Genomic DNA, 24581 nt, shown 5'->3' with positions numbered 1-24581 from the left:
GCGACCAGCTTTAGCCATTGTAAGACAAGGATTTAAAACATGATCTACAATTGTTGCTAATTTCATCTGGGACAAAACTATGGGCATTGACTCTCCTACTTCTTCCTCTGTTTTGTCCCATTAGCCTTCCACCACACAGCCTTACCCCTCTTCTTGGCTGTTCACCCTGTACATGGCCTTGTCTTTCCATTGTGAGACTTTTTGTGCTTTGTGTCTATATATGTTTGTCAATTGAAGGTTTATTAAATGCACCTCTGACCTGTGATTGAGAGCTGTTTGACCAGTGGTTGATCTAAACTTTCACAAATTCACCTTCTTAACTTAAAGCCAAGATTCACCTGAGAACAGTACATTCATTTTTGGATAAATTAAGGATAAAAAGTTTCATAAAGATGTACAAACTATGCCTAAACTAAGATATTAAGACAACATGTTTAACATTTTTGCATGTACTGACCTAGGCAACCTAAAGCCTAAATGTTTTGTAGGGAAAGACAATTCAACAGATAATCAGTAGAACACATTTTGATAAACATGACAGAAGCAATTGATAATGCAAAAAAACATGATCATTGTTCATGACCATTTGAGAAATGCTATTATGATGTGCACACGTGAAAAGAAGATGTAAAGATTGAATGAACAGTTTAGAAAATTTCAATTCTGATCTGAGAAATGAACCAAATCGACTGAGAAAAACTGAAACAGTGCTCTAGTAATTGTCCTCACAGTTCAGGTAATATCTTTATTAGAAACTACAGGAAGGGTGATACAGCTCTCATGTCTCATGCATTGCTGCCTCTTCTGTTTATGGAGTTTGACTACGCTTGACGGCGGTTGGTTTTACCACAGTATTTGTTGAGGTGGAACACCAGAACGATGTAAACAATAGAAAGCAATGTCCATCAAAAACAGCATTTTATTTTTTAATTTATGCTCACTTGCTGTTATGGTAACTTGCTGTTAAGGTGGATAAGATGGTAGTGAAAAAACACACAAATAAAGCCACTGGCCATTGATGTCTATTGTTAGTGTGTTTTAGGCAGCAAGCTTAAGTTCAAGAGTTTGAGAGACTGTATTGTCATTTTAGCTAAGTACAAGTACAGTATATACACAGTGTGAGTGCAACAGAAAACCTACAAGACTACACCGTGCAAATGTCCAAACACAAACGCAAGGAAGTAAGTCTGAAAGTACGTTTTACAATTCTGGTGATGGTAGCAATTATCACCCTTTCTTCTATTCAAAAGGTTTCTAGATCTGTGACGTTTATCCACAGATTCTCAGTGATACTTAGGTTGGTGGACTGTAAAGGCCATGGCAAAACCTTTAACTTACTCTTTTTTAGGTCTAATTGAATCCATTCTTCTCTCTACCAGTGAAATGTTTGTAAAGTCTGCCAAATCTTCCTAAAAGCCTTTTTGCAGTCAACTTGACCTTCACTATTCCTGTTGACTGCCATTTCGTTATTACATTACTAACGGAAAACAAGCTCTGCTGTCTTCACGTAGCCTTTTCCTGCATTGTCGGCATCAATTATTTACATTTTCAGAGTGATAGGCAGCTGCTTAGAGAAGCATGTGGCTGCTGGGGTTGAGAGGTCAGAGTATTTATAAAGCTTTGAAATTTGCATTACCTGGCAATTTTCTAACAATGATGCTAAACAAGCCATTGTTGTAAGAAGCTAATTAAGATCTGAAGTTATCGGAGAGTAATGGACAGACAGAGGACGGATGGACAGACACGATGGATATGATGGATAGATATTATTGATGGGATGGATACGATGGATAGGAGGGATGGATGGGATGGATAGATAGATAGACAGATGGATAGATGGATAGATGGTTGGTTGGACATAAGCATAGACAGATAGAAGAATAGACAAATAGAAGGAAAGATAGAAGGATATATATATAAAGAAGGATAGAAATATAGAAGGATATATAGATAGGGAGAAACTAAGAAAGACAATGGAGAGGTTAATTGAGGTAAACTCTCAGTGACTCTGACTCCTGATTTGTCAGCCTTGATGTGCTAAAAGGAGCCTAAGGTGACACACACACTGTCACATTCCATCAGGGACCACTCCCTGATCAAGCTGTCCCGCTCTAATGATTAGGCCAGTGTTCAGCTGCTGTCCATCCATCTGTCTGTCTGTCGGATTTCCCTGCAGGTATCTCTTGGTCTTCTTTCATTTAGAGAGAGAGAGAGAGAGACAGAGAGATAGAGGGAGAGAGAGAGAGGGGGAGAGACAGTGAGAGAGAGAGAGATGGTCAGTGCTGAAGGCTTCTGCTTTACAGATCACTCCACTCTCTCAGCCACTGTGGCGTCTGGACACCCACCAGCATTTTGAACATGTCAGTCAGAACCTGTGCTAGCAGCCTCCAGGGTCAACAACTGCCTGTCTATCTGCAGACCTCCCTCAGGGAGTCTTTTTCATGCTGATGTAATCTCACCCTCGAGCCTGGCAATAAAGACACTTTGTACCATACATAGAGATTTACAGCAAGAAAACAACACAATCCACACTATTCAGACTAAACTTTGAAAGAAAACTATTCTTTCCCCCATTGTTCTGTGGCGGTTTAGGCCATGTATTCCATATATATGCATATTGTAAAACATGCTGCTCTACTTTCTGTTTTTTTTCTTCTATTTTACTTGTCTTTATATTTATTATTTATTAATGGCTTCACAATATTAAATTATTTTATTCAAAAAATTGCACACTTTTTGTGTTTGCAACATTTTGATTTATCAAATTGGGCTTTGAACATTCTCTCAATGTGTGCATAACATTCTGCATACCCACAATGAACAAATCCTAACTTGCCCTGTTACTGCAAGACCAGGATTTACATAAAGACACTTCCAAATGTCTAAATATGGGAAAACCTTCAGAAAATCCCCTGTAGATTATGAACCATAACAAAAGTTGTGTGGAACACTTTGCTCTTAAATATAAAAGTCCAACTAATTACAGTTTCACTTAAATCAGACCAAGTATTCTTAATGTCTGTTCCTTTTCTAATGGCTTTCCTTTTTTCTTTGTTACCCCTTACTTTCTTATTCCTTCTTTTTTATTTTTATATCTTTCTTTATTCTTTCTTTCTTTCTTTCTTTCTTTCTTTCTTTCTTTCTTTCTTTCTCATTATTACCCCTTTCTTTCTCTCTACTGTTCTTCCTTTCTTTCTTCTTTCTGTCTTCTCTTCTTTCTTTTTTCTTCTTTCTTTCTTCTCTTCTTTATTCTTTTCTCTTTTTTTTTTGCTTTCAGCATTGTATTTCCTACAATAACGTATTTAATAATTTCAACATGACAGTTTTATTATTGACAATTCATAGAAGTGAATATTGTTCATTTTTATTTTAAATTGCTGAATTTCTGTATAATTTGTATTTGTAATATAATTATGTATTCTGATAATTTCAGTAGTAGTATTATACAACTGCTTCTTACCATGTTTAAGTATTTAAATTCTAACAGTAACACTGAAATGACTGAAAATTAAGCAGTTTGTGCATTTCATAATCAGTTTAGCCATGCCTATATATTTTTCCTAATAGGGGTATTCTGAATCTGCATAGGCAGGATTTTTTCTAAATGAACACACATTCTCCAGCACCTGAACATATTTAAATTTACTGCATTTGGCTGATATCCCTACAGTGGGGCCAAAAAGTATTTAGTCAGCCACTGATTGTGCAAGTTCTCCTACTTAGAAAGATGAGAGAGGTCTGTTATTTTTATAATAGATACACTTCAACTATGAGATAAATTAATATGTAAATTATGGTGGAAAAAGTATTTGGTCAATAACAAAAGTTCAACTCAATACTTTGTAACATAACCTCTTTTGGCAATGACAGAACAACAATGACCAACAAGGAATTTTGCTCAAGGTATAGCGTTGTATGCTTGCCAGGTCAGGGAATTAAACCCAAGTCTGCCACAGGTAAGGGTGGTGTTATCCACTACCTTACATTTACAGCAAGAATCAAAGATATGTTCTATGCATTGAAAAAAGTGTGAATAAACGGTTGATTAGTGAGACCTCAGGACTTTTATCTGAACATAATGAGAGATCTTAGACCTCAAGACTGCACTCTGACGCCCTGCATAATACATTTTTCCATATTTTTTTTCCCAGCACTGATTTTCATTGGATAGTTTTGGTTTCTTAAAGCTTCTTCAAATCTGCTTACAAACCCTCAAAACACTTCTTGAAATGAAGAGCTGTGCTAATGGCTCTTACGTTGCTCACTCTCTCCTCTCTCTCTATCGCCTTTCCTTTGTTGCACTTCTTTGAAGCACTATCTGGAGCGCTACCTATTAAATATAGCCCAAGGGATGTTGCAGAGCACAGCACTTTTGTTTAGCAGTGCGGAGCAGTCATGCTCATAGCAATCAACGAATTTAGGACAAAATAAGATTACATGATAGGACTGTCTATACATGTGGCATATTGCGATAATAAGATTATGATTGCGGCATACAAATTTCTTCTTATTATGGTGTTGTGTATAGTATAGCTTACTGCTTCGAATACACACTTATAATAACTGCATGTTTTCATACATGCACTAATGCAGCAGCATTATGAAACTGGATTTTTTGCTCTTGGCTCCCCCTACAGTTGAGAAGTGGAATTCAGTATATTTCACAGTTAAACGGTAAAGTACTGCTCCCTCTGAAGGACAAGCTGTATGCATGGTTTTCTGGACGAGCTGAGAAATACAGAACCGGCATCCAAACTGAAAGAATCATGTGGATTTACCTTCTCGGATGTCGGATGTCACAGTTGGGAATTACGCCACACCGAGTTGACTGCATTCAGGTTAAACATTCCGATAATTGTTCACTTTCAAAACATAAAAAACATCAGACATCAAAAAACAAACATCAAAAAACAGTAAAAAAAAAAAACAGCTAAATACTTTGGATTATCACAACTGGGTTGGCAATCCCTTACCAGTGTTTTATAGTAAATACAACCAAAATATGTCCCACTTTTTATGTCAGAGGTTAGCATTGTTAGCGACACCAGTTAATAACATATTATACTGTATTTTGCGCATCTCAATACGCAGTTCTCGTGAGCGGTGTCCTGCCCACTTTCACCAAAGTTACATAGTGCAGTAGCCGGCATGCTGAGCCCATAGTAGCAATGACCGAGACGCCATTATTTTTGTTACACATCAGTAAAGCATCACAGTTCTTTATATACTGTAATTTTAAGGTAAAATGCTGCAAAATTCTAGTGGTTTAAATTATTATAATAAACCTCTTTGATCTTACTTATGATTTTGGAATTTGTGGTCTGAAATCTGTCTACCATGCCATATGCTCCTGCTGTCAAATATTGTGTGAATGTAAAAAACCCTTTTATGGTCTAAAGAACCTTTACCTGATGGAAACGTTTTTATCAAGTTAAAATTTCACACTTCTGTGTTACAGACACCAACACACATATGTGCACACACCTGGGTTTGCTTTATATATTTATAGCTCCACTGAGAGAGTACAGCACCCTAATTTATAAAGACAACAACTGCACTGGTTACTTGTATCATATAGGGTATATTTCGTTGTAAGTTTACATTTCCCTTTACTTGTCTTTAAAGCTATAAATGGCTGAGCACCTGCATACCTCACTGACTGACTGTCAGCCAGTCTGCAAATACTGGCTTACTACAAATCCTCTGTGTAATCTGTAGAAGTCAATTTCACTTTGTACACAAACTAAGTACACACTTTATATTTGAAAATATTGCCCTTCATTTTAACTTCTAATTAATTATTCCATCTTTCATGAAGAGAGAGAGAGAGAGGGAGAGAGAGGGAGAGAGAGACTGAGACACAACTGGGGAGGAAAATAATCATAAATACAGAAAATAGTTAGTTGGATAAAGATAAAGCCCGAAAAATCTAGCAGTCTCTACCTTGAATTCCTTTTATAAAACACCTTTAATGTCTAGTAAAACTGCATCTAAAACAGCATGAATACTGTGTATGTATTACAGTATTACAGCAGGGTCAGGCTTATGTCCCAAACTGCACTGCACTGTTTGAGTATTATTTATAATATATATACTGTGCAGCTAACCTTGAAGCTCATGGTCTGGAATAGTCACGAACTGACCATGGATGACAAGGTAGAAGGTAGAAGATTGCATATAATGCATCAACAGATGGATTGCAGTCTGTAACACTGCCTTACACTACCAAGATGGAGCTAGAATACTTTTAAAGAAACTTACAAGGTGCGCCACAAAAGGGAGTGCTTTTAAGAAGAATTATTTGTGGACATTACAGGATCTGTAATAGATTAGACAACTGTGAGAGATCATCTACAAAACTGGAAGATCAGAAAATATGTGAGGGTTAACTGTTCCAAGGTTTTGCAAGGGTGTGCCAGTAGGCCACAATTTATTTCATAGCAGAATGTTCCTAGACTTCCAGGGGACACCTGTATCACACCCAGAGCAATACAGCAGAAAATATCCCATAACTGAACCTCTTGGATAGGATGAAAGTGCTGCATCTAGTCCAAATACCAAGAGCCTCGGCACAAATCAAGTTCTAACAGCAGTTGCTGCAGGAGTAGCAGAGTGTAGCTGGGATAAGTTACTAATCGATGGCCGTTTTATCCTGCCATGAATGCAGCATGTCCTACTGGCAGTTCACCGAATGCTGCTGACAACACAGTCCAGTGTGGGATATGAGCCTGAACCTGCTGTAATACATATGCAGTGTTCATGCTGTTTTAGATGCAGTTGTACTAGAAAATGAAAGGTGTTTCATAAGAGGCATTCAAGGTAGAGACTGCTAAATATTTCAGCCTTTATCTTTATTTATTTTCTGTATTTATGGATTTTTTTCTCCCCAGTTGTCTTCCCAATGTCTTGCCAACTCCCACTACTAAGTAAAACCCCCCTATCACACGGTGTTACCAACACTGGGAAAGTGAAGGCTAGCACATGCTTGCTCTGAGACATATGACGCTATCCAACAATCTCTTTTCAGAGTCCTGCAGCTACATCACTGAACAGCTGAACGTGCTTAGAGAATAATCCCAGATACCAATTTAGACACGTCAGCCAACAGAAACCTGCATTGGGATCTCTATCCCAATGCAGGTTTCTGTTGGCTGACGTGTCTAAATTGGTATCTGGGAGGGCTAGAGGGAACAAGGCCAGTTGTTCTCTCATGGGCTCTTGACCATATATGGCTGTGGCATCACTGTGGATCGAACGTCTGAGTGACAGGACAATGCTTAGACAGTTGTGAGCATTTGGGAGCCCAAGAGAATACACCACATTAAGATCTCAGGTAGATGAACATGTTCTGAAGTCCGTCTGTAAACTGACAGATGCTCACCATTTCATGACACTGAGGCCATTACGCAAGTCCCTCACATCAGCAAAGAAGCCCATCAAATAATTTGATGCTTTCACAGCAATCTGGGACATGACTGAGGGTTATAACAACAACCCTCTCCACAGTCATAGAAATGTAAATACAAATGACCAAAAACACCAGTGCTTACCATATAGCAGCACATTTGGAAAACTAGTAATTATTATTTAAAAATTAATTTATTAAAAATATTAATTTAAAATTAATAAAGATACTAAACAAAATGTCTAGAGATCGTCTCTAAAAATGATGTAGTAATTTGCAGCTGATGTGCTGCACCTGATTCTATTTAAAGCATTTTAAGTAGAAACGGGTGTGTCCTAAGTTTTTCTTTGCCAGAAAATTATTTTTATGATTAATTCTATTACTTAATTCAGTATGTAAAAAATTGAAGGGTTTCACATGACTATATATATATATATATATATATATATATATATATATATATATATATATATATATATATATATATATATATGTGTGTGTGTGTGTGTGTGTGTGTGTGTGTATTTCTCATGGCCAAAAATATTGACACCCCAGCCTTTCTTTCTGAAAATGCATCACTTCTCCCAGATATATATTATGTTTACAAATGCTTTGGCATTTACTTTATTGTTTGGTTGTTTTTGTTTGCACTAGAACAACACACAAAAGCTGAGAAAAAGTTGTGATATTATAAAAATCTGATATTTTTCTAGACAAAACTTTAGATATGGACTAGACAAAATTATTTTTTTTTAAATTGTGAGAAATAAATAGATTTTAATCATGTTGCTTGATGCTTCTTTAATTTCTATATGCGGCAAATAAAAATGTACAACTTTGCTGTAAGTACCATACAGCAGACTAAATATTACCTTTAATGCAAAATCGCAGATTTATTTGTAGTTCATGGAAAGGATTAGCTGGCTGTGGAGAACTGGAGTGAGTGTATGTGTGTGTGAGTGTGTATGTGTGTAAAAATGGATTCCTCTCATAAGTGAGCTCCTGCATCCACCATGGTTAATTCTCCTCTCAGCATGAGGCCGATCCACTACCTGTGTCAGAAAATAGCCAGGGGTCCTCGCACTGAACCCTGAACCACCCCCTAACAACCGCTTTTCCTGAGTGTCAGCGAGTGGGCTTTTAGCTGTGTCCTTGCGTATTACCCCCTTTAGAGTCCCAGCGGGACTGTCAACCCTAGATGTCTTTAGACCTGTGTGTGTATAGAAGAGAGTGACTGAGAATGAGACAGACAGAGGTAGAGAGGGAGTAAAAATGTGTCTTTGAGTTTTAGAGCTGGCCTGTTTTAAATAGCAGCTTGCGAATTTAAATTCTCCAAATCTATCCTTGGATTAGTACACACATCTAATTAAAGCCTCCAGCCAGCCACAGCAGTCTCGGGAGTGAGTGTGAACGACATTAGCCGAGCGCCGCACTGTGCTGCTCATTACGACACATTCACTCTCTCTGTGTGACATGGCACTGTTACAATCATAACTCCATTCATTGTCACAAATGACTCACACTTACTATTCATCCACATACACTCCAGTGTTCGGCAGAGCATTAATATGATCTGAGAATTTGCAGGATTTGGAGCACATGGCTATGTGGCAGAGCTACAATTACTCACTCACATTATATGCTTAATGGTACAAATAAGAAAAGTGTTGCTAGATTTAATTGAGAATGCACGATAAAACAAAGCTTTGTTGGCCAGCCTCTGGGGAGCCTGCACATGGACTCTACCATAAATTAGGATCAGTTGGCCTATCAATGAATAATCTAAAATAAAAGAAGCATTTGAAGGAAGCCCATGCATAAAATATGGATAAAGTTTTTATATACATAGTTTTTATATACATACATACAAAAGATTTTTGTATGTATGTTTTTTTTCTGGTAATCAAGATCCATTATCTGTATCTGCTGGTTGCTGATCTGCTGTTAAACGGATCCTTTAGTGTGCATTTCTTTGTGTCCATATGATTTAACAGTGATGAAGAGCAACAAAAACATGTTATGAATATTCAAAGTAGAATCTGAAATTGAAATTGATTGATTGATTACCTGCATAGACCGACTGCCTTGTATAGTCAGTTCTGAGTAGTTCTGCTGAGAAGTGGCATGAATTAAATTAAATTCAATTCAATTCAGTGTTTATTTATATAATGCCTTTCACAACAAATGTTGTCCCAAAGCGCTTAACATGTTTTAAAAAAGTAAACGTAACCGAAATTGTTATATTTAATTTAATACGTATGTGAGAAGAATTAATTGATATATTCAGTTTGTATTGTACTTTCTTTTATTAGTATCAATAAAGCTTTATTTAGGCAGTTTTTAGGCCAGATCACTGGAGCCAACTACTGATGGCAAGCAGCCATATGTTCATATTCATAAAGCAGTGGCATGTAACTGGGGCATGATAATAGCATGCTATGAAATAATGACTGTAGTAAAAGTGAAAGAGTACCAAAAACAACAAGAAGTATCACCAAAAATATCAGGTAGTTTTAGAACAATGGAGGATCCAGCATCTATCAGCATGGGCACTAAAGTTATGATAAATCTCAAAATGTAGAGGTGTGACTAATCAAAAGCAAAGCAATGTCTGTTTATTATGAAACCTGAATTAGGGCGATGGTGACAAACAAACATCTGCACAATTCTGGTTTTATAACTCTAGAGGCCTAGTTTTACAGAGTTTATAATCTATATAGTCAACTAATTTATAGTCATTGCATTTGCAAACATTATTTGTCAAAGTACAGCACTAATATTTATATTTTCAAATTAAATTTAGGTCTTTAGTCTATTCATTAAGTCACTGTGATTATATTAAATACTCAGTGACATTGTGTAAATCAATTACCAGCAACAAAGCTAGTGCTAGAATGCTAATGCTGTGTATTTCTGATGAAAATGGAATTTTTCATTGAAAATCTAATCTAATATTTTAAGGGTCTGACATTCTGAAAAACACGTCATCCTTTTAGTTACATTTTCAGATAGTTTATTCATTATGCATGTGTACTTGTGTGCCGTCTACCTGCAGTGCACACGACAGCTGTGTCTGCCACCTGCACGATATGATTCCACCCCTACACACACTGTGAGCAGTCAAGCATAGCAACTTTTTTATGTCAGTTCAGCCACTCCAGAGGTCTCTACACGGAAAACAAATTAGAAAGTGCAACTCTAAAAACTTACTCCAGTTCAGATTCAAACGGCTTACTTTTTAATGAACCATATAGAGAGTTCTCTCAGCATGTGTTGGAAGTTTTGTAGTTCACCATTAACATGCAAGTGAACTATGGTTTTGTTTTTTTAAAAACACTGTCCCTAGCCCAGGGCTGTCTGATCTTAGCTGCAAAGGGCCGGTGTGGCTGCAGGTTTTTATTCGAACAAAGCAGGAGCACATGTGATCAGTGAGCTGAGTAAACAAGTAGAGTCATGTGTGGTCAAGCTTTATTGGAATGAAAATCTGCAGCCACACCGGCCTCTTGCAAAGAAGACTGGAGACCCCTAATCTTGCTCAAGCGGTAGATTTATACAGTCTTTCCGTGACTTTTTGTCATGTGCAGTGTGATGTACATGTTATATGTTAAATATTTTAAATCCACAATGACAATGTCAGGCTTTTTGATTTTGTTTGATTTGAGCAACGACAACATAATCTTGTCTAGTCATAAAATCTAACAAAATCAAAAAAGTGTGGTGCTTTGTCTTAAGGTATTAGTATTAATTTTCAATGTTTAAAGCAACAATATGTAACATTTCTACCGAAAAAACAGCTTCAAATTTTTTTTGACTCTCCACTGTAGAGAGAACGGCATCTCTATTGTTGCTACTCTGGGCTTGGCAAGCCGGCTACTGCACTATATAACTTTGTTGGAGGGAACATGACACCATTAGAGTAACACCATTAACTGTCATTTTTGTATAAAATTCTGTATTATTAATTGACTCTAATATTACTCAGTTCACATGCTTTTTTTGCTTTCTGTATCTCTCACCTTTAAAATACATGTGCTAGATTTGTATAGAGTGCAGAATAAGTGAATTATGGTCCCCATCTGTAGGAGCCTCCCAGAAGCAAAAAATAATAATAATAAAATAAAATTATCGCATAATGCTGCTTTAAGTCTTACCAGTAGCTAGGTAGACAGCTCTCTTCCCAGTTTCATTGCACTAGCTTAGAAGAGTCTCTGAAATGTGATGCAAGAGTGTGTGAGCTATTAATTAGCTAGTTTGGTTTTAATTCTGCAGCAACATAGACTTTATAGAGATTATTTAATGTACTGTTAAAAATATATGATCCTTGAGAAACTTTTACATAGTTCTTCAGTTTGAAACTGCAGAGGAACCTCTTAATGTACTTTGAGGAACCTTTAAGGAACCTTTTTCCTCAAAGCACTTTAAGATGTTCCTCTACAGTTTCAGATTGAAGAATCACCAAAAGTTCCTCAACAAACTTTTAACACATTTAATAGTGTATAAATATGTTTTTACTTAAAAATATAAAGCATCAGAATCCTACATCTTTTCCAATTAGGTTAATATTGCCCTTTTGAGCAAACTTTATAGTCAGGACCATAAGTATTTGGACAGTGACACAATTGTTGAAGTTTTGCATCCAAGAAGATGTGACTAAGCTTTAATTAAAAAATTCAGGGAGTGGAATTTTAGGGAGTTGAATTTAAAAAACTGTTCGCAATTACAGCCATTGTTTACATAGTCCCTCCATTTATCACAGGTTCAAATGTTTCCAGGTGTGACCTGTTCTCTCACAAAATTAATGCTATTAAAGTCTGGAATTGTTCCCAAGTGTTTTGCATATGTAATCTGTTTATTGGAACTCTCATCTCAATATGTGGTATAAAGAGTTGTCAATGCAAGTGAAGAAGGCCATCATTGGACTAAAAAATAACAAAATACATCTTTTAGAGATAAAAGAAGCAGTTTTATAAAAAGAAGGAATGTACTTAGCTCAACATCAAAATACCTAGAAGACAATAAAAGACAACTAAAGCAGATTAACACAGAATTATTTCTTCATCTAGTGAAATCAAGAACGCTCTCGAGGAGGAAAATGTATCATTGTCAAAATGTACAATCAAGAGACACCTTTGTGAATTTATATACAGAGGGTTTACTCCAAGATGCACACCACTGATAAAACAGAGAGCCCAGATTAGATGGATAAAAAACATAAAACATGCAGATCAAGATCAAGATTCTTTGAACAGATGAAACCAAGATTAAATTAAGTATGGAGCAGAAAAGGTTAATTATCTGCACAGCAGGGGCATGTGGGGCTGCCAATGGAACTGCGTCACTTTACTGATGATGTGACTGTTGACAGAAGTAGCAATATGAATTCTAATGTATACAGAGCTATACTTTCTGCTTATTTTATTGAAATGCTGCATAGGGTGGTGCTTACAGTGGGCAGTACAGATGGATAATACCCCCCCCAAAAAAAAAAAAAAAAAAAAAACATACACACAAACAAACAAGAGCATCCCAAGGCAAAGAAAGGAAATGTCAGAGTCCGTCATCTGACCTCAACCCAATTGTGCAGCTTTTCACTTACTGAAGACAAAACCGAAGATAGAAAGACCCACAAACAAGCAGCAACTGTAGTTCAGCTGCAATAAAAGCCTGCCAAAGCATTTGGAGGGAGGGAGGGAGGGAAGGGGGGGACTATTATTATAACTTTTATTTTGCTTTTAGTGATATTCATGGGTTCCAGATCTTAGGTAGTTGTTGCATGCAAATGATTTGCATCTAAGTATTACAAATAGTGTTTCTTATTGTTTGTTTAGTTACTGTTTGCTTGAGAAAGCGGAGGGTAAAAATGGCTATAATTCCTACACAGTTAATGTAAACTTCTGTTAAACCCAAAACCCAGTGTTTCCCACTCTGTTGTGTTTAGTTCTGCTGTGTAGTTGGCTTGGAGTTTTGGACAGAGCAATGTCAGTGTGCTTATTAAAATATTGGGACCACGCTCAGACAGTTTGCAGATAAGTCTGATCAGAGGTTTTTAAGCAATGTTTTATCATATTTCTGTCTTGTTTTTCTTTTCATCTATACTTTGCTGGATATTTAATATAAGAGTTTTAATAATGTTTGAGGGAAAATATACATTTTCCCTTGATATGTTCCTCAGCTCTTAACTGAAGTGTATTTGCATATATTTCAGTTTCGCCATGTTAAAATTTACACTGCCCCCCTCATTTTAGGACACTATAATGTTTGGGACATTTGGCTTCATGGGTGTTTATGATGATTTAGATGTCTTCACTGCCTCATCGGTGCAGACATCAAATACCAAGACTTTACTAAGGTTTCCAAAACCTCTGGAGCCTGTAGTTAAATTTTTTTCATCATGTGGACAAGAGCTGAATCAACGAAAGTTGAATGAAAGCTACTGTAAGGCTGAACAACAAGAATAAAATCATTAGAGACAACAGTCAAACCTTGGAATTCCAGATCAGTTGTGTAAAATATCTCGCAGTGGTAAGCTCATTCATTATAGAAGGACTGGTAGGCCAAGGAAGACCTTTGCTGCAGATGGCAGAAGGATCTTCAATTGCCTGTTTGACAGATCAGAAACAACCTTCAGGAGGTGGGTGTGGATTTGTCAGTGACTACTATCCGCAGAAGACTTCACAAAGAGATATGTAGAGGCTACATTGTGAGAAATGCTGAATTCTGTAAAAAGGTCTTGTGGCCAGAGCAAGCAGGCAAGAGCAGACGGGGTGTCATGTTTGGGTATGTATGGCTGCCACAGGTAGTGGTGCAATTATCTTTATTGATGATGTAACTAAAGGCAATAGCACAATGCATGCAGAGGTGTGTCTTAAGAATGTCTTATCTGTAAGGTCCTGTAAATGTGTCCAAACTCATTGGGTGGTGTTTATTCGTACAGCAATATAATAATCCCAAACACACTGCTAAGGCATCACATGTGCTTTTTGAAGAAAGAAATGGAAAAATATCTTAAATACCTTAATATCTTAATGTATCCATTGTTGCAAAGTCCCAAATATTATGAATGAGTGTATGTTTCAAATGAAAATGAAAATGAAACGAAAATGTATGCAAATACTTTTTAATTAAATCTGGAATGTGTCATTTAAAGTTTGTCCTAAACAATATGAAGGGTACTGTTCTTTAATATATGAGGAATGTGCATAGAAAAAAGGCAACTTTTGGAACATGTTGTTTACCACAGGGTGAGATGGGCATATATTTAAAAATGCCATTCATTTATTCTCTAGACCAAAATGGCATAGTCCTTATTTGCAGGATGCTGTTTTGGGCATGTTGCCACTCTAATAAAAATGAGGCACTCTGAGGCCCATGACGGACAAAGCTGTGCCAGTGTGTATAGATGTCTAAAAGGCAGCTGTAATCATGGTCTGCAGAGTTTGATCAGTGTGCAGTGTGCCCTGGGGCTGTAAGCCTCTGTCAAGCTCAGGATGACTTTGGGTCTGTCAGCAGCCCATGGCTGTGCTGTTTGAATGGGGTTTGTTTACAGCTGAGTTTGGTAGGTAGTGATAGTGCTATTTTAGGGCAACCAGTCTTGAAATGAATGAACCAGTCTGGCAGGGAACACACTGAATTCACTGAGGTGACGTCTGTGACGTCTCGCTAATGCACTGCCAAAAAGAGTGTGAGACAGCCGAGGAGCTGAAATGCTCGCTAGGTGTAGCACGCATGTCTGCATCTGACAGTGAAACTTATTATGCAGTAGAAAGGCATAGGATTAATGCTGTTTACAACTGAGCTTGGCAGCTGCATTAAAACAGAAAGCTAAGCATGGACTTGGTCCCGATTCTTAGCAAGGTTTCAGTGGTGATCAGTCAGGAACCTGTTAGCAGTGCTGAGCTACGCTTACTGACCACTTTATTGGAGGTCTGTTAGAGCAAGGAATTTAGCAAACTGTACAAGACTCCGGCTGCCATTGCCCACCCCTTCTCTAGGCCTTCATTCATGGTCAGTTTCAGACCACTGCTCTGGGCTGGATGAACACTGTGAGGAAAAACATCACTGTGCCTAATACACTCATACTAGAACCACACATACACCATGTCAATGTGCCTGATGGTCCAGTACCCAAATAACGGTCAGCAGTGTTGCTGTTGTCAGAAACTGACCGATGATGAATGAGGAAAGGATAAATAAGCTGGAAATGACAAAGAAATACAGTTTGTAAACTGTGCATTGTATTCTCATGGCCCAGTAAGTGAAATTTATTTTACTCTGCTATTTTGGCCAATATTCTCATATATCTAATTTCTAAATATATAATTTTTATAACTGACTGGATTAATAAATTGTTTCAGACAATGATGCCATCTGACATCAAGGACCCCTCCAGTCCTTTTTAGCTGTATGCTTGGACCAGCTGCCTCCCATTATCCTATCTCCATTTCCACTTTTGCAGAAGCATTTTTGTTTTTGTTTTTTTTATGGGGGGGGGGGCGAATATTAAATATTAAAGTTTTTTAAAAATGTATTTTTAGAACATCTTGTGGATTTTTCTGAATCTGAATCTTTTTAAGTGAGAGTGGAGCTTAATTTTCTTTTCCCTCAAAGATGAAAATTCTGATGAGATGTAGTTTTCATTGACCTTCCACTTATGCAAGTGGGTTATCTTACATTTAATATCATCAAAAAATCAATTGAGTATTTTAATTGTTAACTTGTGCTTGTTTTTTTCACTTGAAATCATAATTAATCACCAGGGCAGCATGATATGCAGTTTTAAAAACACACAGTTGTCTAGCACATTCCATATATATGTTATTTGATTTCAATGCTAAAGGGATTTTAATGAAATCCATATGATTGCAGCATCCATTTGGTCCAAGCGATGGTCTTTTGAAATCTCCCTATGAGGGTGAATAAAAAGAGAGAGAGCTGACTGATTGAAAGGAAGATTAGAAAAAACACTCTGTCTATTATAAGGAGCTGATATTCAACAGCACCAAATCCATTAGAGATGAATTCATGGGCAGGCTAATTGGATGCGATCTGCATTTTCATCCTTGTGGGGCCAGAAAAGCGGAGAGAAATTTGAAAAGCTGCCTTAGTGTACTAATTAGAATGAGCTCACAGTGTGTAAAATGAAAGAGGATAGTGGATAGTCCTCTCTCTTCTGTGTTAAATGAAAGGCACATCCGAATAAGCTCATGTCTGGCTGACAGCCTACTAGTGCAGACATTTCTAATGCATATATTGTGAAGTTTTTTTTTTTTTGCAGTTATTGAAAACGTATATAATTTAATATAATATAATATACACACTTACATATTACTGTATCCATAGCAGATGTCTTACATCATATACCTACAGAATTTTGTGGACAGACAGTACTGTGAAGAGGTCACAGACCACCCATCATTATTTTTAATGTATTTTATTTCCAGGAAAAACATCTCTGAATGGAAGGACAGTGTATTTGTCCATCTTTTTTTCCACTGTGAGAACACAAGTTGGTCTGAAAGTATGTGGAGATGATATGTATTTGGTTTTAGTTGGTCACTGTAGCCATAAACCTGCAACACTATCCTATCTGTGTGTGTGTAAAGTTATATGTTGGCTAGCTATGCTGTTTTCTCATTGCATGATTATTTGGAAACTGAGTGGTGAAAATTGCTGCCCATCATTAAACAAAAAAAAGATAGAATGTCCAGAAAAAGTATTTATTATATGTTAAATACTTGTTACTATATCATACATGATGATGATGATGATAATAATAATAATAATAATAATAATAATAATAATAATAATAATCATTATCATCATCATCTCAGGGCTTGTTTGGTCCCCATTGAAACTCACATAAAGCTAAGGCCATCATATAGATCCACACAACACAAAAGACCTAAAGGGCCCATATATCCTAAATTTACTATGTTGATATGACTTTATGTTCCAAACATGATCATAAGTTATTCAGTAGGAAATCCCCCAACATCAGGACTGATCTTTGGTGGTGTGGAAAAATCTCCTTTGAATATAATAATAATTATAAAAATTATAAAAAATAATAATAAAAAATATTATATATATAATGGTCTCTGACCTTACACAACACTGTAGATCCTTGCTCCTGCCATACACATACTGTATGGTTTGACTGGCAGTGGAATCATGGATACCCAAGATATGTGCTGCACCACATAGTCCAGCAGAAAAGCGCCACCATAAATGTATATACAATAAACTGGCTGTTACACTTGGCGGAACCAGTGATTGCTCTAGAAAGCATGTTATATGCGTTTATGTTTTGTATAAACAGAACGTATAATGGTGAGCCAAAAACAACGCACCGATTTAATGTATACGAAGCTCTCTCCCAACAACTTAGAAACTGACGTACTGATGAAAATGGCTTTCCATGCGTTTTGAAATCTAGCTCTCCCAATGTCCTGTGCAAGATGTGTAGAATTCAATCTAGTACACATCAGATGTTCACTTTTTCCACAGAAAAGGCTACTATTTCCTCATTCACCTTTATCCACCTTCAATGCCAGCTCCACCACGCAAATGTAATGTTGAGTCAGACGTTGCACTACGTGTGTTCCATGCTGGAAAATGGCCTGTACACACGCAGAGGCATGTCTGTGTTTCTGTAGCCTGCTGGGCTGTGTGAATCATCACCTGAATAATAGATTTCTTTTGTTTTCCGCTACTCGTTTTAACAGTCATACTGTGCTTACTGACGTTTTGCGTCATATTATAGGGGGATATTATATGGAAGCCAGCATTTAACAAAAATTGCTGCTGTGGAAAAATAATAAGTCAAATAGACAGACATAGCTAGCTCCTTTCCATCAGATTGCATTTATTTTACTCTCTCTCACTCCCTAATTATTTGTAAGTCCCTTCTTGAAATAAATATATACTATTTAATTTTGTTAGTTACTGTTCAGCCATAAACCTGCAACACCTCTTCTATCTGTGTGTGTGTGTATGAAGTTATATGTTGTCTAGCTATGCTGTATTCTCGCTATGAGTATATGTGGAAAATCCTCGGAAATCCACTGCATGATTATGTGGAAACTGAGTGGTGAAAATTGCTGTCCCCTATTTAAACAATATAGGAATGGAATGTCCAGAAAAAGTCACAAAGGCATTTATTTCATGTATAGTACTTGCTACTACATTATAAATAATATATAACAACTAATAACAATCTCAGGGCTTGTTTGGTCCCTCACCTATAGCTAATGCCATCCTATAGTTCCACAGTAATAATTCATTATCACATCACCATTTTCCAATCTCTTTTTATCCATTATAATTAAATAGTCTGTTTTTGTGACTGTGCCTTTAAGAGTAATATGAGCTGAAGGAGCTCTGTTGTGATTGGCTGTCCTGCACTGTGCCCTATTTAAAAAGCACTTAGAGGTGAAACACCCCCAAGAACTGCAGTATGAATGGGTGGGGCTAAACTGTGGTAGGCTGAATAGGTTTAGAATTATAGAAACAGTCATTTTAAAATTGAATGCTTTTACACCTTAGTTTCTGTATACAGACTGTATGGACTGTGGGGTAAACAGTATATTGCTGCTGTCCATGAAAAACATACCTCAATTTTTAGTTTTCTCCATCATTTGAACCCTGTAACATACAGTATGTTAATACATTTGGATAAATACACAAATCTAAATGCTATACAATTACATGGAACAACTCAGGAATTTAATTTGACACAATTTAACTTTGATCCTTTGAAGAACAGTATACCATACATATAATATAAATTATATAAGTCAATATACATTCATAAAAAAAAGTTATAATTGTCTGCTGTTGAAGCTAATGCCTCCAATTTTAACACTCTCAGTATATTCTTAGTATATCTTCAGGAAATCTCACATTCAGTTCCCAATGCATCTCTACCTGAAAAGCCTTCAGTACACTAATCTGATGTAGCCCACATGCCATAACTTTTGCTTTTTACAGCATCATAATGGCATCTACGGCCTTCTTCTCTCTTTCCCCAGTCAGTGGAGGACGTGGGTGGCTTCAGCAGGCCTGAACGAGAGATCAGTGCTCATTTATAGAGCAGCTCAGTGTTGGTTTACATTTTCTCTCTGGTACCATCTGCCTCTGCTCAGAAATACGAGAAGACAAAGATGAGCCAGGGTTTCTCTCCAGAGTACACAGAGCCAGAGAAGAGTCCTTTTACTGTCAGATGATCCATGATAGAGCAAGTGCTTGTGTACGGGATGGAGATGGATGGAGCCATATCATGCTCTAACAGGCTGCCTGCTGATAGTCATAAATTTAGCATGTGGAAGGGGAAAAGGGGGGTCTCTTTCATTCCGTGAGTGCTGTACTAACGTGTGTGTGTGTTCTGGAAGAGTACAAAGTGCTTCTTTCACTGTCTATTAGCGCTTTCAGAATGATCGCCTGTCTGTGTGCACACACCTCAGCTTGTTCCAGACGCTGCACGTCCGTAACCACATTAAACATCCAGCAGCACAAGCCTTCTTTGAGATGAATGGAAGAGCGGCCTTACAAAGAGCACTCCCCAATGCCTCTGTGGTCTTTTGTTCATTTGCTTTTCGCTGTGCTAGTGCTTAGTACTCGCACAGTACTCGCACCTCAGTAATGGTGCGCTTTTCTCTCGCCATAAAGAGTGTAATGCATCACAGCTCCTTTGTGTTATTTATCAGCTTTTGCTGTTCAGCTTCTGCAAACACAATTTAAACTCTGCTCTGATACACCTTTCTCTCATTGGTTAGGTTCCTTGGCGTCCCCCCAGGAAGAGGAAGCTGCCCACTGAGAGGCCCGCTACCATTTGACCTCATCTACACCGACTACCATGGCCTGCAGCAGATGAAGCAGCACATGGGCCTCTCGCTTAGGAAGCACAAGTTAGTGGGGCATGAATGTGTAATCTCTCAGCAGCCATTCGCTTTAGCAGAAAAGTGAAATGCATGGTTCTAGACCAACTTAGCCAGTTGGAATTGTTCACATTGGTGGTGATAGGGACCAGACCAATGCTAAACTTTTTATTAGTAAAGCCAAATTTACATTATAGGTATCTGTACTGTATACTTTGGCTAGGGAATATGCTAACCTGAGATCTAATTATGTTTTAAAGTGTTTTAGAATGGCATCACGTTTAAAACTTACTGCACACTGTAAAAAAGTCTTAAATATAAGTCTTAAACTTAAATTTGTTAGCATTTTTTATGTTATTTCAAGAAATATTGGGTTAAAATTCTCATTTTAATTATTCCAACACAATCTGCCTCAGGACTCAGAATACAAAAAATACATACACATCTACAAATATAAGTTTTCAGTTTAGTTTTATAGCTGGGAGCCCTAAAGTGGTTAGTATGGCACAACAGATAACACCACCGCTACTGAGTTACAACACCATGTGGGAGACCAGCATTCGATTCCCAGTCTGGGTGACTGTGCTGCGGCACACCAAAAAGAGTCCTTGGGCCAGACTCCTAACACTACATTGGCCTGCCTCTGTGATACGAGTAACCTTGTAAGTTGCTCTGGATAAGAGCGTCAGCTAAATGCCATAAATGTAAATGTAAATCTAAAGAGCACAACTGGCCTTGTTCTCTCTGGGTGGGTAGATTGGCCGTCCATCTTTCTCATCACCCTGTCAAGTGTCTGTTATTTGATCTACCAGAACTGGCAGTTAGTGCTAATCTGTACAACTTCAAATAATTAGTAAAACTCCACTTAAGAACATTTGAGTTTACCCATTTGTTTCCATCTTAGATGTTTTAATACTTAGTTTACAAAACATTGTAGAAATGATGTATTTTATTTTCACTACGTTCCAAATAGCTGTGGATAGCTATGGCATTACTAGGTTTAAACTCACAATCTTATAATGATGCAGTGACATATGTGCCATTTGCGACAGTTGCGGCATGAGTATAGAATAGTTAAGATTTAGTGTACTTTTGTGTTCAATTAAAGCAAACCTTTAGGTCAGGCCCTCATTATTTTAAACTTGAAAACTTTTGTATTTGAGCTTTTTAGTATTTAGTATTTGATGTATTCTCAAAGAGTCCTGAGGCAGAATGTATTGGAACAGTTAAATATTTAAACCCAATTTTTTTTTTTTAATTCTTTGTTCAAATAACATAACAATGCTACATTGTCTGCAAATCTAAGCCTATTCTTTACAATGTGCAGTCAATTTTAACCATGATGCCATTCTAAAAATGTCAAAACATAACTTGATCTCAAGTTAGCGTATTGCCTCACCAAAATATAACTACATACTTAAATTAGCATTTTCTGTGGTTACAGAATATAGTACAGTTACCTATAATGTAAATCTGGTTTCATCAATAAACATTAAAAAGATTACATTTACAGCAGACACTCTTATCCAGAGCGACTTACAAGGTTACCCATATTACAGAGGTGGGTCAGTGTAGTGTTAAGAGTCTTGCCCAAGGATTCTTATTGGTGTAGCGCAGCACAGTCCCCTAGACCGAGAATCGAACCCCAGTCTCCCACATGGTGTGGTAGCTCAGTGGCAGGTAGTGGTGTTATCTGTTGCGCCACCACCAACCAAGATTAGCCTTGGCCTGGTTCCTATCACCACAAATATGAACAATTCTGACTGGCTTAGTTGGTCTAGAACCATGTATTTCACATTACTCTGAATGGCATTTGATAAAAAAAAAATTAAGTGTTTCGTTTCAAGGACTTATAATTCACCTGCTCTAGTGATTGCTTTGGGCTATTCTGTAGACCCTCGAATGGCCCATATTTGTCAGGCATCTAGAAGTAAGAATTCTACATAGTCAACACAGCAGCATTCATAGTGATGACCCTAAATCAGCAATTGTACTCAATTAAATGAAACATAAGCAACATTGACTAGTTCTCCCTCCTGTAAACTACAGTGATGTAAATCTGCAAGCTGTCCAACATCACACCGTCATTGACTCTCCACTGAGTCAGCAGAACTATTGCCTTTGGTGTCCACCCTGTACGACAGTCAGCTTCCATCAATAAACCAAATCAGTGAGAGATTAAGACCGGAGCAGTTACTCAACAGCATTGAATCCTCAAAGCTGCCTCGTGCAAAGTGATCCTGAAAGTTGCTTCATACATTATGGATAATATTTGTGTCTCACAACTCATGTTAAAACTGCTTCATGCATAAGGCATCACAATTATTGTAATTCCTGGTAGCTCAATTAGAGGCTGTCATTCTGATAATGGGATTGTAAAAAATCTCAATAAAAACGTGTCTCCAGCAGGGGAAGGGGAGGAAAAGAGGCCGATTTGTCGGGCGTAATGAATCCATTTAGCATTTAGACTTAGCTGCATTTTTTTTTTCGTTGTTGTTTTATTGCCAAGCACGGCTCCATTCTATTTTCTCTCGAGCCGCATATTTAATTTCCTCCTGAATGCACCGGAGCAGGGGGCCCGAGCCTTGCTTTGACTCAAATTAATTAGGATCGCTGAAACGCACAGCGCTAACCATAGCAAAGCTAAATGGCAGGGTTTTATATATTGACTTTTGTGGAACTTCGCAAGCAATTTGTTCAGAGGCCCACCTTTTGGCATGTCTTGTTAAGAAATATTTTCAAGAGCCTAAACTGTTTCTCTGCAGTGACCTAAACGAGGACGGGACAGCAATGAACATCAGGTGCTGTGAACTGAACTGTGAATAAATACAAACAGCCTAGCACTGTTACCATTAACATCTGCAGCACACAGCAGAAGCTATTATCCTGAACAACCTACATTTGATTCATGTTACACAGGTCGGCAAATGTATCTTACTGAAGGAATCTTATTAGTGGAGCATGATGTACTTTAGTGGGCTGCTTTAGTGTAGTGGTTAACAACACCATCCTTCCTGTTGCAGACCATAATTATATCCTCTGGCTGGGCAAAGCAAATCACACTAATCCAATACTCAAGTACTTGGGCAAGACTCTTCACAGTACATTCACACACCTGTGTAACATGATTCAAATGTATGTTTCATGCTGTAAATATTAATGTTAATGATAACTTGACTAGATGAGAGCATCAGCCAAATACCGTAAATGTACTTGCAGTCAGGGAATGGTAGGCAGTAGAGTTAGGAGATTTGCCTAAGAGACTCTTATTGTTATAGTATGGTGTGCTTGCCTAGCCAGGGAATTGGACCCTAGTTTACTACAAATAGGCAAATGTAGCCTTGGGAGTCTTGCCCAGGGACTCTTAGTAGTGTAGTATGGTGTGCTTGCCTGGCCAAGGAGTTGAATCCTAGTCTGTCACAGGTAGGCAAATGTAGCCTAAAGAGTCTTGCCTTAAGAGTCTTGCTCAAAGACCATCTTTGATGCAATTTAACATGCTTGCCTGGTCAGAGAATTGAACCTTAGTCTGCTACAAGTATGGAAATGTAGCCTTGGGAGTCTTGCCCAAAGACTCATATTGGTGCAATAGAGTGTTCTTGTCTGGCCAGAGAATTGAGCCCTAGTCTGCTACAGGTAGACAAATCTAGCCTTGGGAAGGCATGCCCAAGGACTCTTATTGCTATAGTTGTTTGCAATTGGCAAACCTCATTGCAATTTGGCAAATGTAGCCTTAAGAGTTTTGCCTTGAAGTCTTGCCCAAAGAGTCTTACTGGTATAGTGTGTTGTGCTTGCTCAGTTCGGAAATCAAACCCTAGTCTGCAGGGCATAGTTTTTACCTACTATGCTACACTAACCGGACAGCTAACTCAATAAGCTAGTGTGGAAACAGCTATTACAGCTTGGCCTTCAGAGATGGAGCTCAGAGCTGTAGTGTCACTTGCCTAATGTTGCATATTGTACTGAAAAGAGTGCTTTTGATCACATTGTCATTGCTAGGTTACCAGATATCGTTGGATATGTGTACGTGAGTGTGAGTGCGATTCATTTCCTGGCTCCAAGCCCCACACCGCACTTTGATGTTATTTGCTGATAGATTAGATCTGCTCCACTGCTGATTCCTCTAGGCTGGAGCTAGATGGAGGTTTGCAGTCAGAATGACTCTACTCACACTACAGAGAGCTGAGACATGTTGTGGCACTTATCAACAAGAAACGCATCCTAATGGAGCTTCTCCTGCATTACTCTACTTTGTTTCTGTGCAAAAGTCAGGAATTAATCTTTATTCATTCATTTATTTTTTC

The 24581-nt window shown here is 37.7% G+C and overlaps 1 protein-coding gene across 2 annotated transcripts in view; it reads left to right on the top strand.

The window, feature by feature from the left end:
• Nucleotides 1–24581, top strand: part of LOC140573759 (alpha-1,6-mannosylglycoprotein 6-beta-N-acetylglucosaminyltransferase B) — a 123991-nt gene that overhangs the window by 76426 nt on the left and 22984 nt on the right. For both annotated transcript variants that reach the window (XM_072693293.1, XM_072693292.1), the window contains exon 9: nucleotides 20179–20310. In XM_072693293.1, the coding sequence (XP_072549394.1) occupies nucleotides 20179–20310 (132 nt within the window). The remainder of the gene's footprint in view (nucleotides 1–20178; nucleotides 20311–24581) is intronic.

Source organism: Salminus brasiliensis, chromosome 12, assembly GCF_030463535.1.
Source record: "Salminus brasiliensis chromosome 12, fSalBra1.hap2, whole genome shotgun sequence".
NCBI lineage: Eukaryota > Metazoa > Chordata > Actinopteri > Characiformes > Bryconidae > Salminus > Salminus brasiliensis.
This window is presented reverse-complemented; position numbering and strand designations above follow the sequence as displayed.